The 19,530-nt window shown below is 60.9% G+C and overlaps 1 protein-coding gene across 2 annotated transcripts in view; it reads right to left on the bottom strand.

Annotated features, from left to right (window-relative positions):
- Positions 1-19,530, bottom strand: part of Gramd4 (GRAM domain containing 4) — an 85,713-nt gene that overhangs the window by 64,665 nt on the left and 1,518 nt on the right. Inside the window, exon 1 of one of the 2 annotated variants that reach the window (XM_047550913.1) lies at positions 4,189-4,443. The exons of the other annotated variant lie outside the window; for it this stretch is intronic. Coding sequence (XP_047406869.1) covers positions 4,189-4,229 — 41 coding nt within the window. The 5' untranslated portion in view covers positions 4,230-4,443. Of the gene's footprint in view, positions 1-4,188; positions 4,444-19,530 lie in introns of those variants that run through there. 2 annotated transcript variants of the gene reach the window in all.

The following is a 19,530-nucleotide window of genomic DNA, read 5'->3' as shown; positions in this document are numbered from 1 at the left end:
GAAACCTCAAAGGCCAGAGTGCCACAGGGAGACCAGGCCTAGGGCAGGGCCACAGCACCACAGGACAGGGCACAGCACACAGGTCAGGCCAGGCCCAGCTGTTGTCAGGGCATTTTAAACCAGGAGGGAGGGATGCGGCTCAGCAAGTGGCACCAGGACACCGAGAAGCCTCCAGAAAGGACAGCTGGCCCCACACCTCACACCTGCACCAGATAAATTCAGCATGGACCCAAGACTTGCATGGAGAATAACGAAAACACCAGAACAAGGTGGGAGGTGGGTGGCAACGCACTGTGACCCTGGAAGCCCATGGCTTCCCAAGAGAGACGTGGAACACAGAGAAAGGTCACGTTGAAGACAATTTCCTGCCGGGCACGGCAGCCACACCTGCAATCCCAGCAACTCGGGAGGCTGAGGCAAGAGGATCACAAGTTCAAGGCCAGTCTCAGCAACACAGGGAGGTCCTGTCTAAAAATCTTAAAGGTCTGGGGATATTGCTTGGTGGTAAAGCACCCCTGGGTTCAAGCCCCCCAAAACAATTAATTCAATAAAGAAATGGAACTTCTAAACTAAATGTTTAAAATAAAAGAAATAAGGATGTAAGTGAAATGAAAAATACACCACTTCCTCTCTCACAGAGAACCTCAGCTAATGCCTAAGCCAGTAGTTCTCAAAGTGTGGCCGGGGATCCTCTTGGGGGACCCACAGGTCAGGACTAGACAAGTAATAATCTAGGATGCTGTTCGCCTTCTCCAGGTGCCACTGTGGCTGCCTGGCTGCAGGTGTCACCTGGAGACTTTGTCAAAACCAGAGCTAGAACTGACTATGGAAATGCAAGTCCCTCATCGGTCTTTTTTCTAATAGTAGTTTCTTTAAATACTAAAAATGAGCTGCTTATGTTGACGTTCTTCAATAGATTCAAATTTTAATCCTTCAGCTTTAATTTCTAATACAATAAATAGCAGTGAACACATGCCGGCAGGCAGCGCTCTGGGGCTCTGGAGGGTCTGAGGACAGACCACAGGGTAGTTCCAAGGAACGGTGGGGACAGGCTCAGAGGCCTGGCAATGGGACACTCGGCCCTCAGGGCACCCCTGGTCAGCCTACCCGTGACCTCAGGCCACGGCCCAGGCCTGCAGGCCTCCAGGCTGAAGCTGGTGGGGAGCTGTGTCCACCAGGCACACCTGAGACAGCATGTGAGGCTGGGGCCGGGGCCGGCAAGGCGAGGGTAGCAGACCTGTCAGAGGCGGCTGGGGCTCCCCTTCCTCCAGACCGCAGCCCTTCACGGCCCGACTGGCTCTAGGGGACCCGTGGGGGGTCTGAGTCCACCGTGCACGGCCTGACCTCCCATGCAGCACTGAGCAGGCCACAGCCTCGGTCCAGGGCTGGCAGGGGCGGGTCCTCAGGGAAGATCCACAGTTCACCCTGGCTCACCCTCAGTGGACATCGCATGGAAGGTCAAGCAGGGTGGGCTCAGGGGAGGGTCAACCACTGGGTTCGAGGCTCCACGGCACCACCGCGAAGGTTGAGCCTGGGAGGGCCGGGGACCCCAGGGTCGAGGCACCAGCACATCGGGGCACTGGCCTGGAGACAAGTAAGCATCCCTGAACCAGAATGGGTGTGGTCAACAGGGGAGACAAGGGGTCAAGGAAAGGAGGCCAGGTGCCAGGCCCCACCTGGTTGAGGACCACACCCATGGAGGCCATCGCAAGCAAAGGCGGCTGAGGCTGGAGGGACACAGCGTGGGTGCCGTGGGGGCTTGGACACCTAGCTTAACTGTCACGCCTCCAAAAGAGGAAGTCACTGCTACATCCATCACGAACAGGGGACAGGCACAGAGACATGGCAGCAAGACAAGGTAGTGCCCTGCTCCAGACCAGCGCCCCAGGAGGCCGTGCGCCCCACCTGTGACCTGAAGCTCCACCCTCCCAGGACACAGCCACGCCTCCCTCACCCACCTCTCACTCGGGCCAGGGGCCCTCCTGGCAGTCTGCGGTCAGTGTCAGCGTCACGTGTCTTCACACAAGGGCAGAACATCCCACGACCCTCCAAGGCCCCTAGAAACCCTCAGTCTCCCAAACGCACCACCTGCCCAGACCCAGCCGCCCACCAGCACCCTCCCCCACCCGCTTCCCTCCCAGAGGTACCCGAGGCCCCATATCCAGGGAGCCACCCTGATCCCACAGTCCACGATCTCAGTCCCCAAAATGCATTGGCTCAGGCACTCTGGGCTTCCACACCTGGATGCACCTGCCACCCTGCTCGGCAGTCCCTCCACAGATGTCTCTGCAGCCTGACACCCAGAGGTGACCTCTGTGGCTCCACACCAACATCCCTCCTTCCCCTTTCAGTAATAACAGCCCCGCTGCGAGGACAGCACTGACCATACTCTGCAGGACAAACCATAGCCTTCATGCAAAAGGGACCTTGTGATCCCTAAGAGCTGTGGCCACCCTGGACCCCAGCCTGCCCAGGATGCAGACACAGGAGAAGCAGAAGGGAAATGTGACAGGCAGGAGGACACCAGAAGGAAGATGAGGGGACCAGACCCTGGCCTGAGACCCACACAGCTCCATGCCCCAGGCAGGGCCCAAGCTCAACAGTGTGTGCTGGGGCCCCTCCTCCTTGCAGCCCTCACGACAGGCTCTGGAGAGACCCTGGACAATGGTTCATCATCTTGCCACCAGAAGAGGGTGACAGCTCCAGGAGATGCAGGAATGGTTAGAAGCTGCTGGTAGCACTCTCTCAACAAAAGCCACGGGTGTCACCAGCCTGAGAAATCAAAGCTCCAACAGCTCCCCAACAGACACCGCGGGAGGGGTCATTTTGTGACCGAAATGGGCTCCCACCCTCCACAAGACCCTCTGGCCACTCGTTTTGTGAAGAGCAAGCCTTCCTGGTGGCTTCAAGATAAGATCAGACCTGTAACCATCCACCTCCCAGGCATGCAGCAGGGAGAAAGGCCCCTCTCGCCAGACTCAGGACACTCCATTAACTCACCAGCAAGGGGAGGCCCACAGGAGAAGCCCCGGCCGGTCACCCTGCAAAGAGCCAGACATCAATGCACGCACCGTCTCCAGCCATGGCGAACGTGGCAGAGCCCACGGGCGTGTGGGGCTGCCGAGCCGTTAGGGCTGATCTTTGGCAGTGTCTTAGCCTCCAGCTTCCCTGCGGCACTGAGACCTCCCGCAGGAGACTCGAGCTCACATGGTGAATGCAGGTTCTAGTTGATTCTGCACTAGGTACTTGAATTTTCCAAAGTAATAATAAAATCCCCAAGTGTCACTATGGAAATGCTGGGCTGGCCCAAGAGCCACCCGGGTCCTGTGTGATCAGTGCAGCTGCACAGCCAGGCCTGCGCACGGCTAGGCAGCTCACTGGACACAGGTCCCGAGGTCAGCTGCTATGTGTGAGGGATTCTCAGTCTCACCACCTCCTGACCTGGCCCTGGAGCACAGGCTCTGCCTCTGTGAAGGCTGTTTCCAGGGACCCCATCCTACCCAGCACCCCGGCCTCCTCCGGGGGCTGCAAAGCCCAGGTCAGTGGCACCGCAGCAGCCACTGGATGAGGCAGTGGCTCCTGTCCCCAGCATTTGCCCTCAGCTGGGTGCTGGTGCCGCCTTCAGAATGGGCTCCTGTCCCATAGGACCCCGACACCTTGATCTGCAACCAGACCCACTGATGAGCAATCAAACCAATGACAGGGGGTCAAAGTCTCAAAAAGGAGGAGAGAAGGCAACCCAGAGGCTCGCAGGCAGGACTGCCCTGGACCACGTCCTCTGCTTCCCTAAACTGGAGTCTCCAGCACGTGAGCCCAGGCGTTGACATCCACGCCTCCCTGTCTCCCCCCAGTGGCCCTGACCCCTGGCTCCTCGCCTGAGCCACAAGACACCCACATATCTCGCTAGAATCTTCACCAAAGTCTCACCTGAAATACGGCCAAACTAAAGCACTAGAAAAATGTAACCGGAAAAACTGCCTCCTGAAGACAGGTGAAGAGCGAAGACCCCCAACCCTGCCCAGAGCAGGACCTGCAGATAAACCTGCTCTGTGTCTGTCCTAATCAAAGCCATGCTGGAAAACCACCTGCAAGGAGAGAGAGACAGACAGACAGACGGGGGTGGGGGAGGAAAAGGAGGAGGGAGGGTGAGCTCTCCCCAAAGTCCCTCCGATCCAAGGCCCGACTCACCACGTCCTCTCACCCCCACAGGTCTCAGGCTTCAGACCCATCTCTCTTAGGAAAACCCAGTCTTGCACAGGGACGCAGAGGGTTCCTTATGCCAGCTCTCTTCATGGCACTCTCCTGCCAGAATGTCCCCAAGCAGAGCACCAGGGCCCCCTGCGCGATCCGAGCCCACAATCCGAGCCCAGACCCCGCGGGGCTGCCCTGCTCCAGCCGGCTCGCTCTGCTCCTTGCTGGGCTCCTTGCTGGGCGCACACAGCCCTTCCAGCAAGGGGGCCCGAGCCCAGGAGCCTGGCTGTGGCCTCCCAGGAGGGCAGGGCCCAACAAGCAGGCGTGGGGCCCCGCACAACCAGACTAGCAGGTTGACAGGCAGGGCTGGGAAGAGAGGTGCCAGCCTCCTGGAGGTGCGGCTGAGGCCATCTAGGCTATTAAAGTCACACCAAGAAGGGGGGCATCTCAAGGGCCCAAGGTGACAAAGGAATGCTGCCCCAGGGAGGGCCTTGTCTCCAAATTCCAGGAGGAAGCAAAGTCCACTCCAGGTCAGAGAAAGACCGGAAGCCCTGGCCAGGGACACACTCCAGGGGAGGCCAGGAGACACCAGCCTCCACCCACAGAGAGGAGGGAGGGGAGCCGCCCAGGTCAGGCTTCACGTAGTCTTGCATCTAATGGCCTCACTGCAGGCAGGGCCAGGTGACATCTGTCATCCTGGCCACACACACACCTGTGGAAACTGATGGCTATCTGCCTCCTAAGTGCCATTAACCAGACAAGGCTCCAAGCCCTGGACGGCACCAGTTGGCGGCCAGAGTCCCTCCTCAGAGAGCAGCCACTGGGCCCAGCTAGTGTGTGTCCCCGAGCTTGGCCCAGGCAGAAGCACCAGAGTGAACTGCAGAGTCAGGCCTCCCCCACGGCACCAATCTCGAACTACGACAAGTGATTCCAACAACGTGTCCACAAAGTGGATTTCGAGAAAGGAGACCAGTCTAACATGCTGGGCCGACACTTCCAGAAGGACAGTGGGGGGCGGGGCCCCCCAGGCCAGTGGTTCTGTATACCTCCCTTGATCCCGGCCCCACCCCGAAGCCCCCACCTCCTCAGCCTCCCTGGATGAGCCAGAAGGGAGCCAAGGTAGGGAAGCGGGCTGGGTTGGAAGCCAGGGACCTGGAGGACCCAGCTGGGTGCAGCCACGGGATCCTGGACAAGGTTCATATCATCCTGTGCCTGCGAGCGGTGGGCCCAGGGTTGGGACTTCTCTGCACACCGCAGCCCCACCCCCGACAGGTCACAGGGTGCCCACAATGACTCACCGTAGAGCTAACCCAAAAGCTATTTCCCCGGTGGCTGGGGGAGGGGGTCAGGAGTGCCAGGGCAGGAAGAGAGGCCCCCACGCTACGCCCAGGGCCAAGCCTGACAACAGCCCAGTGCCTCCACGGAGCCCCTGTTCCTCTCAGTACTGAGTCCTCGCACCCGAGGACCTGGTGCCCTTAATGACCACGCGGCCCAGAACATCCCACCTCCAGATGCACAGTCTGCTCAGGGGCTACAAGCTGGGGTCCTGTGGGCAGGGCCCGTCCTGGAGACTGGGAACCAGGAAACCCAGGCAGGAAGAGACACCTACCATGAAAAGCTGCCAAATCAAACCCTGCCTCGATGGCCAGGTCCCCGTCACCTGTGGACTGCCCAAGGCCGTAAGACACCTGAGGCAGGTTCTCACAGGTCCTGGGGGACGTGGGACCAGCCTCTCTCTCTCCCTGGTTAGTTTCTGGGCCTGCCCTGGTGTCGGAGGAAATGCCCATCTATCCCCAGGTGCCCAGGTGTCTCTGAGCCATAGAGGCCATTCTCAGGGCAGTCTGTGGCCATATGCTAGGGGTGTGCAGCCCACTGCCCCCCCTGCCCGGCCTCACAGCTGGACCCGGGGGTCTGCGGGCGGTGGGCACAGGAGAGTCCACAGTGAGTTGGCGTTTCCCTGGGAGCCACTGAAATGAGCCTGAGGGCTCCAGGCCCTGGTGCACAGGCCACAGGGCCAGCCCGGGGCAGGAGTGGAGACGGCCCAGCCGCCTGCTCCTGGGCCCCTCGCAGCCCTGCCTCTTCAGGCTCCCGACCTCCCCTTCACTCCCGGGATCGCTGCTCGCCAGGCCCGGGCCAGCCACAGCCTCCAACTCCAGCCTGGACTCCTGTCCCCGGCCAGGGCAGGCATCCCAAGTCCAAGTTCTGCTTGTCCTCTGAACACCCACACCTGACGCTTCCCCAGCCACCTGCCCTACCTGGGCTACTGCAGCTCCCTGCCTACCATGGCGATGCCCCTTCCTCTGCCCCAGGGGGGCCACTGGCCTCCCCTGGCACCACACCCCAGCATTCTGACCCTGCCCAGCCCCCACCTGTGAGCTTCCACACCTGCTCGGCCTAGGAGTGCTTCCCACCTCGCCCACCCGCCCAGTCTGATGAGACCACCGCCGCCAGTCATTCTGCAAAAGGAGCAGCAGGGTCCCAGGCAGCTCCGCGAGCTGGAAGAGCACCGGGCCCCAGGGAAGGCAGGGACATGAGAACCCATCGGCTGAGAGGGAGCCCTGGGTGCAGAAGGCAGGAGGACCCCTGGGCAGCGGGTGGCATCGTCAGGGCCGTGCCTGTCCTGCTGGCGAGCTCTGGGCTGTCCTTTCTCTCAAAAATGACTCCACGAACAGACAAGAGGGCCATGCTGGACCAACCATGGCAGCACGCCGTGACCCAGGATGGTGACGTATCCTGTGCTACGCACCTGAGGTCCAAACCACAACAAGAGGAAAAGACTCAGCCTGCAAGTGTCTCTCCGCACCGCCAGCAGGGCGGGCCCAGCAGGAGCCTGGGGAACACCCATGAGTGACGAGAGCCACCGTCCCCTTACACTGAGATGGCCCACGGCAAAGCACAGGGCAGGAAGAAGCCCCCGCCAGCCAGAGGGCGAGGGAGAAGGGACTGGCAGAGGAGAGGCCAGCAACAGTCCACCGGCCTCCAGCCCCATTGACCAGGTTTCAGTAAGAGGTCTCTTTGCCGCTGGCAGAGGAGAGCCCTGCAAGTCAAGTGGCCGTTAAGTCTTGGGCGACGCAAGCGTCGCGCGGCTCTCCAACCTCTGAGCACAGAGCAGACAGTCAAGGCATCTTTACGGAGGAATTCAAATGCTTTCTTTTTGAAAACCCACATGGAAATAGTCGTAATTTAGGTTACGTTGGTGAAGAAAAACGATCGTGGAGTCTCTATCTTCTAATTATACAGAATTTAGGACAAAATATTCATGTGATTCCAAAATACTTCATAAATAGGTCACAATAGGCTCTTTCAGTTGCCAAAATTCCTTACATGCCACACGGCAGAGGCAACACTCCACGCAGGCCGGCCACAAGCAGGCAGCCCACGCTGCCCTGGAGCGTGGGACGGGGGCCCCGCCAAGACGCCTGCTTGACACCAGGGTTTTTTCAAGCCAACTGCAGGGATCATCGGTCCCCATCAACCCGAGCCACAGAATTCAAAGACGCGGGACAGAATCCTGCTTCAGCAGGTGCGGAGGGCCGCAGGGCCGCCGGGCCTGCCGCAGTCTGAGGGGCAAGAACACCACAGAGGCTGAACGAGGCCCACCCCAGCCGCCAAGGCCGGTCCCCCAACAGCGCAGATGAGTCGTCTCCCTGCGAACCAGGGCAGGCAACTCGCTGGGCTATTTTTAATCCTACAATTAAGCAGTCAATTATTAAAAGTACACACTCGCCTAACTTAAAGGAACAATACTTATTTATCAATTAAGTCAGCTGGGCTGGTGGCAGGGAAGTCGGCCCCGTTCTCCTGGGGAACGGGCTACTGCAGAGGCGGGACCCCACCTGTCGTGCAGCCTGGAGGAGCCTGGAGGTTTGCTGAGCTGGGCTTGGGGGTCAGGAATGGACCCAGCGGATGGCACCACCAGGCCCTCTCGGACACACCCTGGAGCCCTTGACTTCTGTGCCTGGCCCCAGGGAGCCCAGGGAGGCTCGGCCTCCAGCCCCGCTCATGCCCATCCTCTCCAGGTCCATCCCGCGCACTGGCTACTGCTTCTCGCTTGGTCCCAGCCCTGTGGTTCCCCACGCCCCCACCAAGCCACCAGGTGCAGCACCTGGCACCTGTCTGCCAGGAACCAGCAGACAGAAGGGCCAGGCACACAGCGCAGCGGCCCTAGGCCTGGGTCACACACACCTGATGAGGGTCACCCCTCCTGGAGATGGCGCTCCTGGTCCACCCAGCCTCAGGTCAGCAGAGGTCTTGCCCACCCTGCACCTTCAGGGCTCTCTGCCAAAGACCAGGTCTCCTGCCATGGAGGACACAGGAGGGCAAGCAGGGAAAGGCACCATGGAATTCTTCCCACCAGGAAGAATCAGGCCCCAGGACCACCTGTGTGTGTCCCCAGGGGCCCCAGGAAACACATCAAGGAGTCATGGGCGTGACGCACTCACCCAGAGGTCTCCAGCCTCCCTACCCGAGGCTGTTCTCAATGCCCACAGCTCAGCCACCCAGTTCAGCAGGGTAGGCACAGGGCTTCGAAATCACTAGTCTCACAGTCCTCTGGCTGAGTGGCCTCAGGGAAGGTACCTCCCCTCTCTGAGCCAGTCTCCCTAACACCAAGGACATTACCTTCCCCATCAGCACATGTACCCTGTTGCCACATGCCGGGAAGTACCTTGGAAGGGTTCTAGGGAGACTTGTGGGATCAGGTGGGGGGCCCAATGGCAGTACAGAGGGGGTGCTGACTGGAGGTCCCTGAGAGGGCCGGCAGAGGTGGGGGCATCCAGGCTGCACATGGCATCCTGGTCCCCAAGATGCAGGGGGGACCTCAGGGGTACAGACGGCATGGGGTGGTCACCAGAAACCTGAGCAGTGGGTCATGAGCAGAGTTAGGGGTCCACCCAAGGCCCCTCAGGGGGTAACTGAGAGAACACAGCACTGGCCTTTTGAAATACACACACCCAGGGTGGGTCCAGGGGCGTGGATAAGGGCACAGCCTGGCAGGAAGCTGAATGGGGGCCTCAGACACCCACTTCCTCATTTGCAAAGTGGGGACAGCGCCCTGTGCCACCCTCGACGTTCCCTGTCCCCCATCAGGTGTTCATGGGCCCGCCACTCACTCCCCCAGGCCAACTTCAGGCAGCCCTCCCAGTGCCCCCTGCCAGCCCAGCCCCACCACACCACCTGCCCTGGACCCCTGAGACAGAGACCTGACATCCAGGGCTCCCCCAACACCTAGAGCTCCCTTCCTCCCAGGAATCGCCATGGCTTGCAGCTTGAGGGACAAGGACGTGTGGACAAAGCCTGCCGGCTCTGGAAGGGTCTCCCCCGAAGGGTCCTGCTCCACCCAGCAGCCCCCAGGGGCTGCCTCTGATCCACACTGATCCACAGACACAGCCGCCTGTGGCAAAACTGCCACTAACTGGTCACCGTCAGGATGGGCCCTTCATACACAACGTCTCGAGCACACTGGGCATGGACCTCGCTCTGGAGGGGAGGAGAGATGCTGGGGAGCTCCGTCACCAGCCCAGGCTCCACAGGGACCTGACCCAAGGTAGGAGGGCCCTGCCGCAGCCCAACCAGCACCCGTCCAGCACCAGCTCATGTGCTCAATCCACGCCCACCGGGACGACAAGGCTGGTCCAAGTGACGTGGGGCCCTGGGTGGGAGAAGGGAGCTACGAGGGCCCAAGGCAGACCCAGTGGGCATCCAGAGGAGTGGGCATCCAGAGGAGAGGGCGGGCAGCCTGCAGCGGAGGACGCCTGCCCCCGGCCCACCTCAAGACAGCCCTTCTCCAAGGGCAGCTGCGCCTAAGTGGCCACAGAAGACCAGGCGTGGGGCCTTAAAAGCTTCAGGGGTGGCTGGCCAGAAGCCACGTTCCCATGCTCTTGACTGAAACAGCCGGCCAGCCCACCCAGCCCCACGGACGTCAGTATAAAGAGGGCACTTGCCCACCTCTGTCCTGAGAGCCAGCTGGCCGTCCCTCATCCACCTGGCACACTCTGACCTCCGGAGCCTGCAGGCCCTGCCCTTGCCCCAGGGCCCAGCCTGCATGCCTGCCCAGCCCCAAGCCTTCAACCCCAGCCACGACGGACAGACGCAGGACAGGGGGAGGGGACGGTGCAGGATGTCACCTGCTGACTGACCGGAGGCTCCTCGTGGTTGAGTGCAGGTGGGGACACTGGACGGCCACCAGGACTGTCCAGTCCTGCCCCTCACTGTCTGGCTTAGAGGGAGTGGACCAAGAGGAGCCAGCCGCCAGCCCTCCGAGCCCTGGTTCCACTGGCTGACTGGACACCACGTACTCCGTCCCGCTCTGTCCTCAGGCCCCACTCACCAGGCCCTCTCCTTGCCCGGGGCCTCTGCCCCCTCCTATGAGGGGAGTGAGGCTGCTGCAGGGTGTGACCCTCGCCCCACCCACCTGGCTGCTACCACCACCACCACGGCACTGAGCTGCTGGCAGACCAGTTTCATTTCCCCTCTGCGAACACAGCACAAGGCCACATGGGTGCCGACCCTGGGGCAGCCGGGCCCTGCAGCAGTGGCAGCCTCCAGCAACGTGATCTGACTCTCCCACCGCCCCGCACAGCTGGCCGACCCCTCCTCGCGCCCGTCCCCGTCGCTCACTCTCTGCCCGCTCCTGCTGGAGCGCTGTGCAGTGATCCACCCTCCCTGAGTTCTTGAGCAGCCGCTGCTCAACAAAATGAGCCTTTCTTCCGGCCCAGATCTGATGAGCTTGCCGACGCGACTCCAGGCCAGGACGGAGTCCCCGCAAGCCCCATGACCCGCCCCGCCTCAATCCTGGCGGCCAGTGTCGGTGTGGGGTGATGTGGACCCTACCGACTCCTTTCTCCTTTCTCCCTTGCCTGGCTCTGACCCTCCCCTTGTGTCAAACAAGAGCGGTGATACAGAAACAAACCATGAAGTCAGCACAGGACCCCAGAGGACACGTGCAGAGGGCCCCCAAAGGCACAGACTGCACAGGCAGCTCCTGAGCTCCCGGCAGGAGACCCCCTGGACGCTGGGCTTCCCGCAAGGCCTCCCAACCTCTGCCCCCACACACTTCAGCCTGAGCCCCACTTCTGGACGGGGCCGTGTGGAATGCCCACACACGCGCTGGTCTGCTCTGGCTCCACTGAGATCCCCTCCCGGGCAGGGCCCTGACCCGCCCTGTTAGGACTGCGCACAGAACAGGAGCAAGCGGATCAGAACAAGCCAAGAAGCTCACCAGCAGCAGCACGTGGTCTTGGTGGCGGCTCTTGGGCGGTCAGCTGTTCTCGAGGGGTCAGCTCTTCTAGAGGGGTCTGGGCTTTGTGACACTGAAGGTGTGTGTGTTCTTCCAACCAATCAGGTCGCTTCAGAATTGTAAATGCCACACTGCCACCAGGGCCATGGCTGGTGCACACCCTCCTGAGCTGTGGATCCCAAGTGCCCCTGAGCTGCAGGCTCCATGCCCTCCCTGGCTGCAGGGCAGGAGGAAGGGGGACTGCAGGCCTCACCTGTCCAGCCACACTCACCTGGGCTGCTTTCTCAGGGAGCCAGGCAGGAGTGCCCCACTCCACATGCCCTGTGCAGTCACCAGGTCGCTGCCTTGGGAAGCTGGGACCCCACAAATGATTCGGTCATGAGCGCTGTGACCAGAAAAAGGGACAGAAACTCTCCAGGCCAGCATCACCCTGCAACTGCCTATGACCACCGCACGGATGTGCAGGCTCGCGAATCTGAACCCAGAGAGCACGGAGGGCCCGGGTGGCCAGCAGGGACCGGAAGGGGCTCCCCGGGCAGGGGAGGCCAGGACCAACCACCGGCCACGGCAGGCTGGCCCCAGGGTGTGGAGGGTGGGTAGCCTGACCTTCCCCCTCGTTCTCGGCGTGGGCCAGCTCACTGTCCCTGCTCCAGGCCCTGCCCTTGCCGCTCCTGGCAGTTCCACCTGTTTCCGGAGACACACACACAGGGACAAGGGAAGTCCGGGGTCATACGAAGCCCCGGCCCACAGCACAGAGTCGAGGAGCTTGGAGACGGGCAGCCAGGGGCACACTGGAAGCCAGAGTTCCACACGCCCTAACACCCCAACCACAGAGTGGGGTGTGGTCCAGGGGCAGAGCGTGTGCCTAGCATGTGTTGGATCCTCAGCACTGCAAACAAATAAATAAAATAAAGATCTACAGACAACTAAAAACATATTTAAAAAAAGAAGAAGCGGAGCAGTAAGCACTTGCCAGCTAACTGGGTCTCCAGGAACCAGGGACAGCGGCTGGCCTTACAGCCCACAACGGCCCAAGCCTGGTCCCAGGGAGGCCTCACCCAACCTGGCCAGCCCCACTCTTGGATCCTGTGGCTCTCTCACACCCCTCAGGGAGTCCTCCCTGCCCTACTGGGCCAGGGACACCCCTTGCCATAGCCCAGGCCTCTCTCAACTACCCACCTGACCAGGTGTCCCTCCCACCCCAGGTTCCCTGAGGGCAGCAGGGACATCCAGCAGCCCTCAGCAGGTCCTCAGTAAACACGATGAGACCCAGGCTGCGGGCAGCTGAAGGGCCGGGTGGGTGTGCAGGCAGAGCGAGGGTCCTTGGGCAAAAGTGTCCTGCACTTTGGCAGAAGTCCTCCCACTCCACAGCAGTTCACCCAACAGCCGGAAGAACAAGGGGCTCCTGGGATCCCGACACCCCTGAAGGAGTGGACCGATGTGCCCACAGCAGGGCGGTCAGTGCACGCCCACCGTGCCCCCATCACTCTCCAGCACACGAGGGTGATGCCACCCACCAAGGCTCTCAGAGATCTTCCCGTGTAACACAGCCAACAGGAGCCATGGTGCTGAACCCGCCTGCTGAGCTCCGCTGGCACCCCTCCACCATCCCGCCTCACCTCGTCTGAACAGGGGCAGCAGCACAGAGAACCAGTGCCCACCAGCTGCCCTCCCCAGCTGCTCAGGTGGCCGCTCACTGAGGACTCGGCACCACCTCCTCACACCGGCTGCCCCGCCACCCACTACACCACAGGGTCTCCCTGCGCCCAGCTCCACCACTCTGCCAGGCTCAGTTCCCACCTGGCTGGATCAGCCTGCTCCGGAGTCCCTGCAGCCCTCCCCACAGCAGCCCAGCTGCCAAGGACCCACACAGCCTGGGACAGAGCCCATGCCACTGTGCCCCCTCACAGGAGCAGAAGCCCGATGCAGAGCCCAGGGCAGCAGAGGGGGTGCCCGCCCAGCTCCCTTTTCTCACACAGCCTCTGAAACCATTCCAGGCACAAATGACATTTCCCAGAAAGGCAAGCAGGGGAGCCACCTTCCCACGCTGTAAAACATTTCAGACTGCCCTGCTAAGGGGGCAAGTTCAGAGGCAGAGGGGAGACAGACCCTGCCAGGATCAGATGCTCTGAGCTCCAAAGCACCCTGCTGCAGCCTGGCTCCTCCCTGCCCGTGGAGGCCAGACTGCTGGGAGGCTTCAAAGTCAGCCACTTGCAAGGTTCAAAGGGATGCGGGGTCAGTGCCATCCCACAGCCAGGCAAACGGCACAGCGGGAAGTCCCTGCCTCTATGCCCCCACCCCGTTCCTCTCCCTCCACCTCGGAACCATCGCAGGGGATGCAGCAGCCCCTCCCCAGGCTCTGCAGGACCCTGTGGTCACGTGTGCAGGAGCCTGGGGCAAAGGGGCCACATGTGCCCACTACAGCCCAGTCAGCAAAGCTGCTTCCCGCTGCATGGACATTGGCATCGAACAATTAAGTCAATAAATGGGCGGCCAGTGGAGGGAGACTGCTTCCCTGCTGCTGGGAGGGAAATGGACTGTCCAGCAAGGGGAGGGTACAAGAATGATCCCTGGGTGACCAGATCTGAGTCCCGCATCACATGAGCTCACATTCCCTGACCCCAGATACAGATGTCACGTGTGGAAGTGGCTATGGACACTAGCAGGCATGTGGGGCTCGGTGGTCCCCTTGCTCTGCCAGTTGAGGGTCCAGAAGCCGCCAACTCCCCACCCAGGTCTGAGTGTCTGATACTCTTCTCCAGCCCAAGGAACCCAGGCTCCCTGGAGAAGTGGCTGGTCCCTGGGCAGCAGCCTGGAGTGTCTTGTAGGGCCAGGGAGCATAGAAGTGTTCAGGCACCCTCAGTGACAGGAAATCAAAGGGACCCAGGGGCCAGAAGAATAGGCAACAAAATAAATGGCAACTGTTTTGTAACTTGAAGTGCAAACTAAGTGTCAGTGAATCCACAGCAAAAGGGATCACTGTGATAAACTGAAAACTCGGAGCAGGAACAAATCACCCAAGTGCAAAATTCCAAAGAGTTCAGCTACTCGGCCCAGGAGACAGAGCAGAACCCACCGCTCACCCACTGCAGGGACTTCCCTCCTAAGAGCAGAAACCGAGTCAGGTGGGGTGGCACACACCTGCAATCCCAACAGCTCAGGAGGCTGAGACAGGAGGATCACAAGTTCAAGGCCAGCCTCAGCAACTCAGTGAGGCACTAAGCAACTCAGTGAGACTCTGTCTCTAAATAAAATATGAAAAAGGGCTGGGGATGTGGCTCAGTGGTTAAGCACCCCGAGTTCAATCACTGGTACAAAAAGAAGTAGAAACGGAGGAAAGGGGGGACTGCAGGGAGGACCACATGGCATCACAGTGATGAGTCACAGTGACAGCAGGTGACCTGCCTGGCCCTCTATGGTCTCCCTGCAAACCCACCACCCCAGACCAACCTGAGAAAACACCCAGACTCCAACAGAGGAACCCCAATGGTCCCGACAACTCCAGCAGAGGGGGCCCCAACGTCAGGGTCATTACAAGTAAGAAAGGTCTGTCAGGTGCAGGGCCATACCTGTGAGGCCAAGGCAGGAGGAGCGCACGTTCCAGCTCAGCCTCAGCAACCTAGAGGCCCTGTCTCAAAAGAAAAACGACAGAAAGGCCGGGCACAGCCCAGTGGTGGAGCGCTTGCTAGCACACGTGAGCCCAGGTCCAGCCCAGCACTACGAGAAAAGAAAAGAAAAAGAAAAAGCAAGACGCCAAGACACTATCAAGCCAAGGGAAAACTAAGGGTGTGCAGGGACTGATGTCACGTGGGACCGGGTGGGCTCCAGGGACAAAGGACATTAGGGCAAGCCTCAGGAAATCTGAATGAACTCCGGATTCTGTTAATAACAGATCAATATGGTCACGAGTTGTGACCACAGAACACAGAGGTGAGGTGCTAACAGCACCACAGAGTGTGTGTAGGGCGAGGGGCGTGGGCAGAGGGGACGAGGGAGCGCTCTGTGCTAGCTTGAAGCGCACCTGTGACCAAGATCCTCTTTAGGAACTGCAGCCTACTCAAGCAAAAGCCCAGGGCACACAGCGCAGGGCGGGTGGGTGGACCCTGGACCTGTCCTGAGGCCCCAGGGATACAGCTGGTCAAGACACAGATCTGTGCAATAAAGGGAGGACACCAAGGGATAGAAAGAGTGGGCTGAAGGACACACTCTGGGGCAGCGGTGAAAGGACGGACCCAGGGGACCCTCCACAGGTACCCTCCCCCAGGTGCAGACACTGGGCCGGGCACACCTGCCAGATGCCGTCCCCAACGACTCCAGGCATCAGAGCTGAAGGAGCGTGGGGCTGGGAGGGCAGGGAGGGCTTCCTGGAGGAGGCAACACAAACAGACGGCAGGCGGGGGCTGGCAAGGCACGTGGCTCCCAGTGCCTGTGTCTCAGTGAGCCCGCACGGCCACGCCAAGGCAGACAGCCGGCCCCCGGGCCAGGGAAGGTGGTCCAGGGCCACTCTTCACAAGAGCACAACCCCGTCACCACTGCTGCAGCATCCATGTGAGGAACTGGCACAAAAGGCCACCAGCGTGGCCTCGGCTATGCCAAACGTCCAGAACAGGCAAATCGCAGGCGGGAACTAGAACGTGGTCGCCGTGCGCTGGGGGAGGGGCAGGCAGCGCACAAAGGTTTCTCTTTGGGGTGGTGGAAACATCCTAAAGTCAGACCACAGCCCTGGCGTCTGAGGCAGTGAACGGGACATGTCAAGTGTGCAGGCTGCAGGCAGGTGGCCCCTCCCAAAGCTGTTTCAAAGGAACAAACTCACTGGATGTGGTGGCCGCAAGCACCTGTGATCCCAGAGACTGGCTTGAGGCCAGTCCCGCAACTCAGCAAGAGCCAAGGAACTTAGTAAGACCCCATCTCCACCTAAAAAGGAAAAAGGGCTGGGGACGTGCTCAGTGGCACAGCACCTGCCAGAGCGCCTGGCCCTCCCAGCCCACCGCCCAGCTCAGCTCCAGGTGGACTCCAAAGCCAGGGTCCCTGGACCTGAAGCTGCAGTTCCTGCGGTCAGGGCTGCAGCGACCCAGCGAGGGTAGAGCAAAGTGCCCACACAATGCCACTTCAGGTCACCCGAGGCTGCTCTGGCCACAGAGAAGTGACACTCAACAGACAGGAGGGAGCCTGGCCTCTGAGAGTGCCCGTAAGGCCAAGGCAGGAGGACCGCACAGGAAGGGACCCCGGCGGGGCTGGGGACCCCGTGCCCAGTCCTGTGCTCCACGCCCTGAAGGAGAGCCACTCCTAGAGAGCCAGCCCCGCCAGGGCACAGGCAGAAGCAGAGGCCCAGTCCTCCATACGGAGGAACCCACCAGGGGAGTGTCCTGCCGAGCCCTCCTCCACGTGGCCCGGGACAGTCTCCAAGCACATTCGGTTTCCTCACCACTGGTGGCACAGGGAGCTGGACAGGGTCTCCCTTCCTAGCCACCCCCAAGAGGCAGGAACAGCCCACAGAGCACCGTGCTTCACTTTCCTGGTGCCTCCATGCCTGGGTCCCATGTCACAGAGGGCAGGACACTGTGGTTAGGGACAGGTGTCATCCCAGAAGCCCGCTCTATGGGCAGCTGATGCTGCCCGGCTCAGCACCCGCTGAGACCACACACTGGGGACAGGTGGCTCCTCACCAGACTTCCTCTTCCAGTGGGGGCGATGCAGACGGGTCACCATGGCCCAGGGGCCAGCCCTCTGGCTTGGCTCCCAGTCTAGCCCAGGTCCTCTTTCCCAAGTGACTGAACTGAGACCCAGAGAGGTTAAGCATGTTGGGAAAGAAACAGCAGCAAGACAAAGACCTTTCCCCCTGACCACCCCCCTGCTTGTGGGGCCCGAATCAGGAGCAGAGCTGACCAGACCAGATTCAGCTCAACCCTGCCAACCTGTGCCTAGGGAAGTGACCCAAACAAGGGGCATCCTTATTTATGAAATGGAGCCCCCAGGGCACCCCCTTGGTGTTAAGAAGATAATCATGAATCATGCCAATGCCGCATGCCATCGCGCCCTGGGTGACAGACGCTGTCACTGCTTGCTACCACCGCGGGTGAGAGCAGAGTGCACCCAGCAGGACTGACGTGCCGCCTGAATCTCTCCAGGACCCTGACACACAGATGAACATCCCAGAGAGGTCACCAGGGACCCAAAGGCCCAGATTCAAACTCCAGCTCAGGCACATAGGCAAGCTGCCCCACCTGCCGTGCCTCGGTGTCCTCGCCTGGAGAACAGGGCGAAGCGTCTGCGTGGGGACTTGGAGAATCATGTAAGGCACGCGGCACAGGCCTGGTATGCAGACCGAGTGAACCCTCTTGCCATTATTATTTTTTTAACAGGCCAACACTTCCTGCCTTCCTGTGCAACCACAGGGGACTTTAATCACAGGGATCAAGCATAACAGAGCCCTGGTAATAACTCCACTGCCACAACTCCTCACAGAGGCCTGAGGTGGCGAATGCCACTAGTGGTGACTTACACCCCCCGTCCCTCCCAGCCTTCTGCACGGGTCCCACAGACGCACAGGTGGCTGTCTCCACCTAGGGAAACCTCGTTTTCTTCCTCCACACCTGTCTGTAAGGGACGTCTGAGCGCCCTGCCTACACACGCTCAAGGCAGCCGTCACATACTCCACCAGCAAGGCTCCCAGCAGAGGCCGGCTGTCCTGGACCCACCCACCTGGGCCAGCACGGTCACCCTCAGGGACCCAGGCCTCCTCCCACACGAGCCAGCAGGCACCTGACTACGCAGACAGACCCCTCTCACAAGCAGTGTTTTCTAGGTTCTGCCCAGAACAGAGACCTAACAAGAGTCTCACTGCTCTGCCAGCAAAAGCCAAGGGAAAAGCAGAAGCCCACCGTGGTGCCAGAGCCCCCAGTCACCCCGCAGGGCACCCAAACCAAAGGCCTTCTGCAGCCCCGTAAGTGGACACTACTTTCTTTCAGAGCAGGGATGCTCTGCCCCACACCCAATGCCAGTGGCTGCTGCCACCGGACAGACACATGCCGCAGGCTCTCCAAAGCGATGGCCCCTGGCCTGCTAACAGGACCTCGCGGCCTCTGGCAGGGAAGGAAGCAGAAACTCAGTGGGGTGTCACCACTGTCTCCTCTCCTGACCAGCATGCCCCTCACATTAGCAGGCACCATGGCCACGAGTCGGGAGCCCCCAGCCTGACACAGTGGTCCAGCACCAGAGACAAGGTGCGAGGACCACGAGGGGAAAACCTGCCCAGCTCCCCAGGAGAGGGCAGCCGCAGAAGTGAGCCCTGGCCAGAGCCACGCTACTCTAGGACAGGCACCCACTCCTGCATGAAGCTCCGCAGACCGGCCTCTACAGGGACACCAGGCAGGAGCGTGAGGAGGGGAGGGCGTCCGCGGACACAACCCTAAGGGGTCGCAGCATGTGCGCAACACGATTCCCAGGGTCTGCCGCGTGGATTCCACGCGGTGCAGGTGGTCCCGGGCCACCATCACTCCAGAGCCCTTACAGAGAGAAGGAGGCCCAGCCACACTGTCCACAGAATCCAATGGCAGGTCCACTGTGCCTGGCCACTGTTCTATTCTCTTCAACTGTACAGCAAGAATGGTGACAGGAAACCAGCCTGACGCTCCTCCCGCTTTCTAGGTGGCAAAGGTGAGAAGCGGCACAAGTGAGGAACCGGAGATGGTGCCAGCATTGGTGACCGAGCCGTCCCCTGGCGCCCACTCCAGGCTGGACTCTACAGATAAGAGGACACTGAGGGGGTGTGGAGAGAGGCCACCTGGTTCTTGGTAGGGGAGGGCCACCGCCCAGCTCCACAGCAGGCGTAGGAGAAGCAGGAGCCCAGGGCCGGTGGAAACTCTCAACTTTGAGACTCTCCGGGGCACTTCCAGGAAATGGCTCTCGGCGTGCAAGCAGATAGGCATCACGGGGATGGGGGGTCAGTCACACTCCCCACCATCGTCAGCCAGGGCACTGAAGAAAGACGGGCGGGGCGGGGGCCAGGGGGTGGCCACCAAAAATAAGACCCTAGGCACCGAGCCCCCAGACACCAGGACCAAGCCCACATCCACCATGAGTCTAGCATGTCTGTGCCATGG

Source organism: Sciurus carolinensis, chromosome 4 (assembly GCF_902686445.1).
Source record: "Sciurus carolinensis chromosome 4, mSciCar1.2, whole genome shotgun sequence".
Classification (NCBI taxonomy): domain Eukaryota; kingdom Metazoa; phylum Chordata; class Mammalia; order Rodentia; family Sciuridae; genus Sciurus; species Sciurus carolinensis.
The sequence above is the reverse complement of the archived record's forward strand: the minus strand, read 5'-3'. Positions and strand labels throughout refer to the sequence as shown.